The sequence below is a fragment of the Anser anser genome (assembly GCF_964211835.1).
Source record: "Anser anser genome assembly, chromosome: 8".
In the NCBI taxonomy this organism is placed as follows: Eukaryota; Metazoa; Chordata; class Aves; order Anseriformes; family Anatidae; genus Anser; species Anser anser.
The window spans coordinates 19,845,546-19,858,545 of NC_139728.1; the positions used below are offsets into that span (position 1 = coordinate 19,845,546).

Here is a 13,000-nt window from a genome sequence, read left to right on the forward strand (position 1 = left end):
AACAAGACATAGAGATCCAAGGGTTCTTGGTTTCACATCACATACTCAGCTTGAAGTTACAGATGACTTCTAAGTTCTCTTTCATCCATCAATGTCCAGGACTACCAAACAGGCCCGAATGCGAATCTTTATTAAAAACTCTTACTACAGAAATACGCCAAAATATAAAATTAAGGTCAAAATATAAAATCAAATTGCACTATATTACAGAATATTTCATGAGTAAGAATGACGGAAAACGTGTATCTGCTTACATTAAGACAGAGCCTTGATTTGTACTACTGCTAGCTCCACAAGGCAATTATTTAAAAATGACAAGTCACAAACGTGTTAAAGTTTTGCTTTCCTTCATGCCTTGAATACAATAGATACAGTTTGCCTCTCCCTAATTCACCACTGAGGTAATACAGGCCAACTAAAAACATTCTTTCAAATAGTACCTGAAGTCACATACAAAAATAGTTAAAAGCACTACGCAGTGACCTTCTCCCTGAATATGCCTGTACGTTTTGGCATCTTACCATGCAACAAGCAAAAAAAAAAAAAAATCGTTCTGTTTGGGACCTATAAATTCCCAGAAGCTCTTTTTATTTAAGATCACAATAAAATATAAAACCATCTCAAAGCAATTTATTGACATTACATTTCAGAGGAAAATAGTTTATTTTATGTTTCCTCCTCCAGACAGAAATAGAGATGGAGATTTCATACTACAAACAGTTTGCACCATGCCTTTCTTTCCTAGCCGGATTTCTTCACCCATCTCTCCTAAAATGAGCGGCAACTCCGTTTGAAGCGAAGCAATGAAGCTGGTACTTCAAGACCCTGCACTCCGGGAGTCAGAAGTTAAAACACCATTATCGAGCCAAAGAAAAGAGCAGAAAAACCTCAAGACAGATGTTTCAGCATGCTGCTAAAAATGTGGTTAGAGTAAGGGGAAAAAAAAAAAAAAAGGCTTGGAGAGTTCATCACCCAAAAAGCTCTGGTCTGCCAAAAGGAGGCAGAGTGAAATTTCAGTTGCTGCAGAGATGGTGAAGGAGAATAGGAATCAGTGTTGGGAAATCGAGTATATAAACTACCATATCTCTTTTTTTTTTTTTTTTTTTTTTTTTCAGACAACAGGCACAGGAGATTGCTACAGCTTCTGAACAGCCTGAAGAGGAGAAATGGCCACAGGCAGTATTAAGCATCTGTAACAGTTAGGTGATAACGTTACATTGACCGGAGCAGGACAGATACATGTGCCCCCCGTGCACATTTCTGTGCTCCTGGCATGAGAATAACTGAAATAATGGTTTCTGTGGAATTAGGTGCCTTTGTGGGGTTATGGATTGGTAGGGCGTTGACTTTGGAGGGTGCTGGAAGACTGAGAACTAACAATGACACCAGCAGAACTAAGCTTTTCATACTGACTGAGGATCAGCTTTCTCCATTTCCTACTACTAGAATCTTGCTCTGTTCAAAAGTTACTAATAAGCAGACATTATAAATGTGGGAGTGAAAATTGCAGTCCTACAAGTCTGAGTCATTTCTTAAACAAAAGTATTACTAGTTCTTGTTGTACTTTTAGTAGTAATATTTAGTATTCTTAGTATTAGAAAATAAGCAATAATCTATATGTCTGAGGGGGGTGCTAACTAGGTCTTACAGCAGATTTTCAAAGACATTGATTTTAAGTCACATACAAGTGAAGAAAAATTCACAATACCATTCCATGAAACACTTAAAATCAATGAACACTGATTTTGCATTAGAAATTAATTATAAATTATGTCTTGAAAATAGAGGCAGAAAATGAGGTCAGTTATATTGAAAGTAATAATGTACATAGTAAAACGGCAACAAGTGCACAATAAAGGGTATATAAATGTATATAAATTTAACAAAGCTTTCTAAAAATCACTGTGTAACTGTTAAATACCCTTTCAAAATTAGGCATAATTTCTGATTAATGTTCTGGTTTTATAATGTTAAGACAAAATCTCTGAATTTCTACCCAAGCTAGAAAACATATATTTTGTAACAACATATTATTTCATGTACACTATCATATTGGTGTGTAGTTAGACCATATAGCTACATGAAGTACATAATGGAAGTTGTAATATTTCTCTTTAAAAATGTGGTTTTGGGATGCTGGGTCTGCTTGATTTTTTAGGAAAGTGGATAAAATACATACTCCCAGAATCCTGGCATATTCAAAATACTCATTTTAAAATATGTTAAAGCACTTCTATTTTTAAAAAGTACCGTTCATCAGAATGTGCTGAACAGATCAGCCATGGCTTTGCCATTCAGATAAATGCCACCCTGACCTTTATGCTTCACCATCAAGTAGTTCATACAGCAGTCACAAATTCTGGCCTGAATTGGGATACTGTCCAATGCAGTTAAAGGAGGAAATTCTTAGGTAGTTAAATATAAATTCACAGTGTTTTGTAACAAGCCCTAAATCATTCGAGGAGGTTAAGAACAGCAACATGCCAGCAGGCATTCACTATCAGAGTGAAGTAAAAACAAGAAAGGTCATCAGGAATCATAACAACAAATATGCATCCTTCTGCTGAGATTTCCACCTGCTGATATCTAAAATGGGACTGTTTGCTCTTACTGGAAGTACAACTTTGGACACTATTATTTTCTAAACATCCTTATCATCAAGGAAGTTCAATTCTTTTCTTCTTGACAATGAGACATGTCCCTTGGCAAATGAGGTAAAAGTTGCTGTAGACAGAACAAAGAGGAAATATCAGTTCCCTAGTGAAGTTTGATGGGAGTCAAGCAGGGGACAGAGGTTTGGTAAAATTTGGGACCATATTTGCGTTGTGGTTCTTTTTGTTGGGAAAAGCAAAGATAGATTTTCTCTCTTAATGTAGATCTTGATCCTGTCACAAGAAGTAGCCAAGAAGTCCATTCAGAGGCACTCCCTTAGCCAAAGAGCTTGGCCATCAAATGACAGACCGGTCTATTGATACCAAATAAACAGATTGTTACTGAGATACCAAAAGACCTGCAAAGCAATTGGTTGATCAGTAGACCAAAAACATGAGCTAAGTTTCTGAAAGAGATGAATTTGACCATACCACAGCCAAACCACGTTAACACAGGAGGACAGAGCTCAAGCATCCATCATCCAGCAGACAAAAGCATCCAACATCCAGACAAAACTTCAAATGGAAAAAAAAAAAATGAACCCAGAATTTTCCAGCCTAAGACAGAACATTTGTGATATGCCAGAATATGCAATACAAAAAATAACATTATTAATAATAACTGATTCTATGCTTTCTTACATTAGTTCTTAGTAATGTTTATGTAAACACATAAATGAAGATGCTAGTTATTGGTCAAATGATTCACCAACAGATCATGCTAGTCAATGCTAAATATTATAATTGTCTACTGAAACCTTTCATTACATCACTTTATTGATTTAATTTTTTTTCCCACTTAGAGACAGACTTTCATCTTAATCACATACTGTCACTCTAAAATTATTTGATTACTACAGACAGTACCTAACTTGGTTAGAACTGGAAGAACTGGAGAACAGTAATTCCCCTTTTTTTTTCTTCATTTGCAAATGTTTTGTATCTGGTACTTTCTTGACACTTTTTTTCTTCTATTATATCAGAACAGAGCATGCACAGGAGATGGTGCAAATCTTTCTGGGCATAGTTCAGTTCTTTATTCCATATATTTTTATGCATTACTTTGTAGAAGTCTTCCCCTTAGAAATGAGGCAAGAGGAGTAGAATAATAGCAGGGGGATTATTTAGTAGGTGTGTCACTGAAACATCTTTTAACTACTTTCTAAAAATTGACTACAGAATAATCTGAGGGTGTTCTTCCTATAAATCAGTGATTTCAGAAGCATTCCCTTCAAGAACTTTTGGGAAGCTAGTATGCATTTGGCTGGCTTTAATCAATAGCAGATTTACCAATAAGAAAGGTATTTTTTAAAGTCTAATATGATGTTTCAGAGTTCATAATCAAAGGATGTCTCCTTTATGATTATATGAAGTATCTATTTTTTGTTCTACCACAGACCCAAATCCTTACATGGCCAGAGGACAGACACATCACCACTGCTGACATGAATCTTGCCTGTTCAGGCTGGGGTAATTTGTAGTGAGTTGGCTTAATCAAGACTCGAAGTACTGTTCTACTCATAACAACAGCATAATATTCTTTTGTTCATTTTAAATATGTGGGACAAAATGTTCTCTCTTATGAGTCACCTCTTTAATATTCTGACACATAAGAACAAACAATCTACAAAGTGATAGTAAATACTGAGCCGTATTAACTTCTTTTCTCTTCTTCCTTTTTCCAGAATGGAGAAAATACAAAACCAAGTCAGAAGAAATCTTTCATCAACTATTCTTTTCAACCATTCTGCTCAGGTCAAATGAAATAAAGAAATCATTTCCTTCGAATTGTCCTAACCTATTGTATTTACGCCACGTGACATAATGGTCAAAATAAGTCCATTACATGAAAAAATCTCATTAGGGGTATGCCTGTTGTATGCCTTCCAGTTTTATGGTTCTATTTATTTGATTTCTTTGCTTGCACACATGTTCAAGGATGCAGTAGGTGAAGTTTTGACAGCTTAAACACTTCTAAAGAATATTTTGAAACTAACTCATTGTGCTATGAGTTCTGAACAGAATTTCCATAGTGACTTCAAAGAATTAAATTACTTAAAATAAATGATGCACAGTTCACTGAGTTCTTTAACAAGTCTAGTAGTCATGCTATATTACCTACCGTATAGTCTCTATTCTAGGCAACAGATAGAGAACTATCTCTTCAGATTTTATCAGTTTCAGAAGAAAGAGTTTGAAAAGATCATGTTCTCTCAAAATTTCAATAGTTGCAGATTTAGAACACCACACACTAAATGCACAGTTATGATCAGCTGCTTTAAATAAACATTCCTCTTTCTACATGCGATTCTGAATGCCTTTGTTTGGGAGATGTGGTCTACATATTACTTTTAATTGTGGCTCAGATGAAAAGTGAAATTCTTTTTAAATTGAACAAGTTTTCATCTCAGGCATATGGTAAAGGCTGATATCATTGATAAAAGTAATTCAAGAAATCACTTACTAATCCAGCAAACTTCTAATTTAAAAGTTAGTTAAGGAGAGAAGCAAATCACATTTGAGATACTATTTCACTATTTCATTTTATTTTTTAAAAGGGGGAATTCTAAATCATTTTTGCTTGAAAAATTTTCTCCACTGAATAACTATAATGTATACCTACCTAACATACCACAGAAATTAAAATTGCACTACCTGGAGGGCTGGATTCATTTTTCTGCTTCTCCAAGAGCCAATTCCATCCCTAACAGGGGTGATTTACTCATCATTTACTGGTGAGAACTTATTAAAAGACCACTTGGGTGTTTTTTGTTGTTTTCTTTTTTTTTTTTTCCCCTTCAAAAGAGCTAATTAGCTTCATGCTATTGGTGAAATATCTCCCCAATCCACCACAGAGAAGGATTCATATCCTATTTTTCTTACTATTTATCAGAAAAGTGGACCATTAATTCTGGCGGAAGGGTGGAAGAAGAATCTCAACACTTACTGCTAGGCAGGTTCAGTGGCCTGCAGCAATCTGGCAGAGATTTTAGCAGCCTCAGCCCTGCAAAAGGTACAGCTGAAGGTCATAACAGGATCCCTAATCTTGCTCCACGCCAACTTGCATATGAAGTAGTTTATATATTGCAGCCTACATAATAATCCATCTAAAGTTTGTTACTTGTTGCTAGCTTAGGAAAAGCTGAAGGGTATGGGGGAGAATATATGAGAGGGATGCAGATAACAGGAGGAAGATTGTCAGCTTTACAATGATCTTATTTCACAGCCGGTTTACTCTGAGGACAGTAATAATAGTAACAGAACTGGCCTTGCTCCTGAGGAGTTTACAATCTACATAAATAAACAGATAGAAGAGGCTGAAGTGATCTTCTTCCCAGAAACATAAAAGCAGCCCTTGCACTTGACTCACTGTCAAGTGTCATCATCCAATATGCCATGCCGGCCCCGGACAAGCGTAGCTCTCAGGCAATTAGGATGAAATACAATGCTCTCATTTTCAGATGTATCTATTGTAATTCATACAAGAATAAAAAGATATTTGAAACTAATAACTCACAGAGAAATGAAGAACGTGATCTCTTGTTTCTTCTGAGCAGATATTGACAGGGCAATCAAAGCCATGACTGAGTGAAATTCTTCCTTTCCGTTTAATAACCGGTAATTAATGCTGCTGTTTGCAAAACGTGCATGCTTTTCCAGATTCTGGTTCTGTTACAAAACCGTGGTCAGATTATTATTAGTAGCTCTCGATTATCAAAAGTCTCAGGAAACAGAACACAGCTGCTTTTAGTAATAAAAACAAAAGCATCTTTTTAACATACAACCTTCTTGCATTTGCAGATGTGAAAGGTGACAAACCGAATGAGTTCTATGGGTTAATAACTTAAATTACTTAACTTAATATTTTTCTAATCATATATTTCCTAGATTATTAAGATTTTCTAACTTTTACATCTGCTCTCTGTGATCCTGGGATCCTGTATCCACTGTTTTCTCATTTGTATTTGTGCTTTACAAATAAGTTACCATTTCTTCCACATCAAAAAACAAAGTCAAACTTTTGGCAGAAATAGCATTTAACACACCATATATAGAAAAGAGTTAAAGAATTATTGTAATCATTTATCCGTGAATTAATAGTTTTTCATTTCTGAGATAGGAAATGCTAATATTTGCAAATCTCATACTGCCAATTTTATATTATTTTCTTTTTTAACTGTTTAGGCAGTGATATAATGGGTTAAAATAAGTCAGTATGAAACAATCATTTCTGAAAATGGTCATCCACTTCTAAAGTTACTTTCCAGACAGAGAAAATAAAATTGAGATCGTAACAGGAAAATTTCTATAAAAGGCGGTAAAAATAATGGAAGAGAGTAACTTGGAATCAATCACCATTGTAACCTTTACATTTTTATACCATTAGATAATTTTTTTATCCTCTTTCTTCCAAAATTCAAATGTAATAAATGTTCTGAGTGGTAGAGAAGTTATTTATATTTTAATAACAGGAAAAAAAGAATCTATAAAAGTAATTATTACCCATCTGCTTTACAGTGCACAGCACTGAGCTTCCTGGCAGCACATGCCTGGCAATACTCTGTAGTTTCTGCAAGCTTTAGTCAAAGAAACTTAGACAACATTGCTTTCCTTAAGAAAACAGAATGATGTTAAGAACCCCAAAAATATGATTTCGTATCTAATGTAAGTACTCACCAAGGCAATTCTCACTGAATTATGCAGCAGTATTTTTGTGCCTTTTTATTAAAGATATTACCAAGTGCTTTCAGTTATAAAATAAACTCAGTAAAGTCCGGATGCTGTTATTTAACATACACCATGTAGTGGAATATTCATAACCCTGCTGCTCTATTGCAACGTGTTGTAAAGTGTGCACTTCCTACAAATGAAAAATATTTCAAAGGAGCTTTTAATTATGGATGAAATTTCCCTAAACCAGAATATATACTAGCAAGTAGGCAACTTCATTTTGATTTTCTATTCGTTTGTTTTTACCAGATTCTCCTCTTACCATTTTTCGTATTTTAAGTAAAAATACTTCAGTGTCATTTTTAAGTATATCATCAAATACAAATTCAAAGTCCATTAAAAAGCAATAGGAAGGATTCCATTAACTTCAGGGGGCTTTGGATTACAAGCAATATAAATGCAACCTGATTAGCACAAAAAGCAGTCTTAGAATGGCCAAATATTATATCACAGAGATACAGTTCCTTCCCTGAGCCATGCCAATACAGCTAGAGATCAACAGAGATGCAGGAGCTTGTGATTGCTATGGACAAATGATAAAAAGTTATCCCTGTATTTTATTATCTAAAAGTGAGGAGAAATAAATTTTGGTTTGTATATACCAAAGTAAACAAAATGAAATTAAAGTAAAGCAATAAGGAAAAGGTAAGGAAAATTAATTTTAGAAAGGGCTTCATATTTCCACAACATTTTTCCTAGAATTGCTAGTATCTTAAAGCAAAGAGTGATTTTTAAAATTTAGACTCAACAACAAACCACAATTGTAAGCAGGAACTCAGCCTCAAGGTTTCCAACTAAATGAAAGTGGTTAGACTTCCTGGCAGAAGATAATTTTTGATGGAGAAATAGATTCATCTTAATGAAAATGAAAAGCACTCAGTTATGATGTGAAGAGGTCTCTCTGTGGAGATATTTAATTAAGAGTGATCTAATTTTATTATAAGTAATTCTCACAGTGTTGGCTTACTTCAAGTAAGCCTGTGCTAAAGAAAGGTGGCAAACAAGTTTATATCCTTAATTAGAAGAAATTTCATTTTCATTGTGATGGACAGCCATGTGGCCATACAGCTCTTACTAAATTAATAGAATCTGTATAAATATAGACATAAGCCAAGCAGAAAATTTACCTCTGAAATCTCAATAAGCCAGTCAATTTTGAAAACAGCAGGGTTTGATAAACAGTGAGCTAATGAAAGATAATGATATTTCCAGTAATAGCATTTCTGGAGTTTCACAGGAGAGACGAGAGAAGGAAAAAAAGGTGTTTGGAGAGGGACCAGACCATCAAGATTTGAGAGCGTATTATGAAGGAAGGCAGCAAAGAAGAATTACATATACCGCATGTCTGTACACTGATTTTCTGTGGCTTTATGTATTGAAAAGTAGAGGGATGGATTTGTTAGAGAAACAAAGAAAGCATTCAACTTTGGTAACAGACTTCTGCATGACTTGATTGACCAAACAAATCTCAGATGCAAGGATTTAATAATCAGATGGGTGCATGTGTATATTAAGACACAGTAGTAGAGACAAAACATCTGTCAATTAGTTTTGCAACCACACTCTCCACATATTTGTGCTTATGCAGGAAGTTTAGCTTTGCATATTCAGAGAAGAAGCATGTGCAGAAGAGTCATAAAGGATCTTGGAGGCTAGCCACATGTATATAGATATGGGACCCAGTATATATATATGAGCGCAAGCACAGAAAGAGCTAGTCTGACTTCTGGTATTTAAAGACAAAACAATTTTGGGTTTTCTCTTGCAGCTTGTGACTCCATTAGTAACACTGCAGGTTGTAAAAAAAAAAAAAAATCAGCCTCACCTTGTGACTGCTTAAGATTGAATTTGAACAGCTTTTACCTCAGGATAGAGTAATTCAGAAACTAATGTCCACATGTAAGGAACAGCAACTGACTTTAAAATGTGCTGAATTAGATTCACATACAGGAGAAAACACCTGGCATACAGCTAGTGAAAAAGTTGAATGTGCTTAGAAATGTAAAATGCACACAAATTAAAACATACTAAGTTTTGGAGGGTTTTAATTTTTGCATTAATTAGTAACAAAACAATTAGTAGCATTCTAACATTCTGATTGCCTGAGGTCATAGCTAGTTAATGATAAACCCAAAAATTATGTACGAGACTTCTACTTTCTAGCCTGGGAAACTGCAGTAGACATAAAGCTGTTTACCCAGTAGAAGTAAAACAGATGAGAAATGAAGAAAATGGAAAAACAGGTACAAAATGAATACTAGCACTATGCAGCACAGCAGCAAAAACAAGACAGCCTTTGCGTAGCCTGATTCAAGTTTGAAAAGTGCTGAAGATGGATGAGTCTATACAGTTACCGTAGAACTTTGACTAACTCTGATCTAATATCAGAACATCTATGAGAGGACAATTTCACCTGATCCAGCGTAATGGCTTTAATTCTTTTATTTTCATTTTGAACATTAAGTAATTGGCCAGTCTGATGTCAGATGTGTTCCCTTCTGAGAAGTACTTAGCCCTTAGGATGAAGGCCAAACATCTAAGCTCTTGTCACATCAGGTCTTGGTGCACTCGAGCTGTACTTAAGGAATAAAAGCTGCCAGTGCATTTCCATGTTTCCATTTTGAATGGTTCAGAGTCCTTTGATTTCTTTTTCAAAAGGGTCTGTCTTAGCAACGATCTTTTGTTAGCTTTCATAGCTAATTATCCTCTCATTTCTGAGATCCTCTGAAGATCTTCCATGGTATCTAATAAAAACTGACTGGTAGAGGAATTATCTAGGAAAACATGTTACTGTTTCCTCACCGATGACACTGTGGCTAGAAAAATGTATATTGCTGTACCTTGCTACCATAAAGATGACCAATAGTGTGGAATGAATTAAACAGATGAAATGATTAAAGGTTTGGAATGAGGAATGTAATTTTGAGGAAATGCTATAATCAGCATAGTTTGGCCGAGAAAGTTTCAGTAGGAAATGTGATTATCTTCTATACAAGCATAAGCACCAAAAAAAGAGGAAAAGAAACTGTTTAGGGTGAAGCCCAAGGAAACATAGCTAGTGCCATCTGGACTAAATTGAGCAATGGAAAATATCAGAAGAATGCACTAAAGGTGAGAGGTGACTGCTTGTGAAGTGTTCTGGTAAGGGCACTGATGCAACCTTGAACAGGATAGCCAAGTCTGACAGCCCGGGTCAACCACAAAGTTTATTTAGTAGAATTTTTCTTTACCAAGTTTGAAGAGTTTGGGGTTTTTTTTTTTGTTTTGATTTTATTTGTTTTCTCCATTATATCATTGTTTTCTTATTAAATGCCAGATCTCCAGCTCATATTTACCATATCCAGCAAGTCTAGAACAGGATCTAGGCTTTGATCATGAACTGATATACAATAGATTTAGTCATAATCCGCAAAAGTATATTGAATCCCCAAAACTTCTTGTGGATAAAGGAAAAAAAAATAATGAGTCGTTACAGGCAAGATTTGCAAGTGTAGATTTTTCTTCATAAGAGAATGGCTAGGTAACAGTTATAGAAAAACAGCATGATTCATGACAACTCATGCCACTGGGTTTTATGGAAAGATTCTAGCAAGCTATGAAAGACAAGACAAGAAATTTCAGTGTTTCAAAAAAGGACGAGTGTCTTAGATTTTTACTCAACATTGCTATTTTTCTAATGCTAACTATTAATTTTTTTAAGGATCTACATATTAAACAGTAATGACTACATCCTAAATGTAAAATACACAGTGCACAAGTGTAAACAGAGTTCAGTTTGGAATGTAGAAGTCACCAACAACAATAGGACTTTGTTAGACCAATTACCACACTGGTACTTTTTTTCTGAGAGAGTATCAAAATAAACAGTAAATAAACAATTTTATAAACTATAGCACATGTAATATTTTTCCTTAGCAGCTATACTTTTCAAATGTATTGATTGAATTAAGCTGTTTTTTAGTGTACTGTTAAGTCCCAAATTAATCTGGGACTGTATTATCCCATACTGATAACATCATACTTTATACAGACCTATGTTCAATAACTACTTTTAAAAATTCCATACCTGAATTTAAAAAATAAAAACAAAGAACTACAGCTGTGTTAAGTCACTCTGTGTTTCATGACACCTTCAGAGTCAAAAGTCCAGGAAAAGTTACAGTTTTCCAATCTCATGTTTCCGTGTTTCATTTTGAAAGTATTTCTTTTAATAGTGTGAATGTGAAAACAGCATATCCCAGCAACCCTAGTAACTGAAGTAAATGTTACAGGCAGCGTAGTACATATCATAAGCAATATACAATATTAGAAAAGAATAGGTCAAAGTGTCTCAGAGTTTGGGAAGAGTACGGAGCACAGTATTCTTTCTTGCCAGTATCTACCCTTTTACGAAATTCACTGTGATCTGATATTTTTCATTGGTTGTGTACAGCAAGTGGTATTTAAAGTTTTGCTCAAGTTCTCTGTCCTTACATTTGCTGGGGTATACTGACAATAGAATAACGAACTGGAAGTAAATTGCTGAGGCCCTATTTAGCTGTATAACCATATGGTAATTTAGTTATATTCATGTTTACTTGTGAATGCAATGCATCTGTATCTGTGAGCTATTATTATCTCTGTAAGATGTCTGTTATCTTTCTTGAGAATACCTAAATTGTAATGGAATCTTAAAAGAGAGGGAAGTTTTTCTAACTGGTTATAGGACAACCCTCATTCTAAAAAATTCAGACAGGAAAAAAAAAAAAAAAGATTGTGTCTTTTTTTTTTTAATTAATGATCACAAAACATATTGCCCGTGTTCTTGCTTCATTATATTTTGCAAACAGCAAATTAGTCTGCAGTTTCTATAAACAGTGCCCACAACAGGACACAGCATTCATCCTGTGGCTGTTGGAGTACCAAGTAGCAGCAAGCTTGTTTTGTGGATGGCACAGCCCTCTTGTTCACAAACCATCACACACGTTAACTGCTGCATTTTTAACAATGAAAATAGGAAAAAAAATAGGAGAAATATTAAAAATACGAAGATCTGTTAAATAATCAATTTCCTCAGAATTAGTGGCTCTCTGATTCAGAGAAAAACAAGTAAGAGATTGGAACATGGAATATTCCAATGCAACAGTACCACAATTGATTTAAGCATTGATTTAAGTTTTGTCAAACAAGCCACTAAGTTATTTGTTGTTGCACAATTCATCTCTCCCTGAAACAGAGGAAAATCACCGTTCATTTCACCTCATTGTATGTGGAGACAAACTGTACTCAAGTGTATTGCTGGTGCAGAAGGTAAAAGAGAGAATCAGTACTTTGAAATTTCTTCATTGAAACATTTGCAAGGAATTTAGCCTTCCTACTAAATTTCAGGTGTGATGCAAACAATGAAGTGATGCTTGCAGAAGTAATTTGGTTTAACAATACAGGACATCGACAACCATTTTATAAAACCAGATCATTTAGATTAAGCAGTAAATCAACAACAACAAAAAAAAAAAAGCTTATGGGCTGTATAAAATTCATCCGCCCAAATTTTCTCATTTAAATGTTCCATTCCACTTCACTTATTTATTTATTTATTTTTAAAGGAAAGAATTGCTTGGCATATTAAATTGCTTGGA

At 34.6% G+C, this 13,000-nt stretch overlaps 1 protein-coding gene across 1 annotated transcript in view; it reads right to left on the reverse strand.

Annotated features, from left to right (window-relative positions):
* Positions 1–2,304: 2,304 nt before the first annotated feature.
* The window catches only part of LOC310903016 (uncharacterized protein), a 40,934-nt gene continuing 30,238 nt past the window's right edge, over positions 2,305–13,000 (reverse strand). Inside the window, exons 4-5 of the mRNA XM_083845514.1 lie at positions 6,169–6,320; positions 2,305–2,724 (exon numbers count right to left, since the gene is read on the reverse strand). Coding sequence (XP_083701640.1) covers positions 2,658–2,724; positions 6,169–6,320 — 219 coding nt within the window. The 3' untranslated portion in view covers positions 2,305–2,657. The remainder of the gene's footprint in view (positions 2,725–6,168; positions 6,321–13,000) is intronic.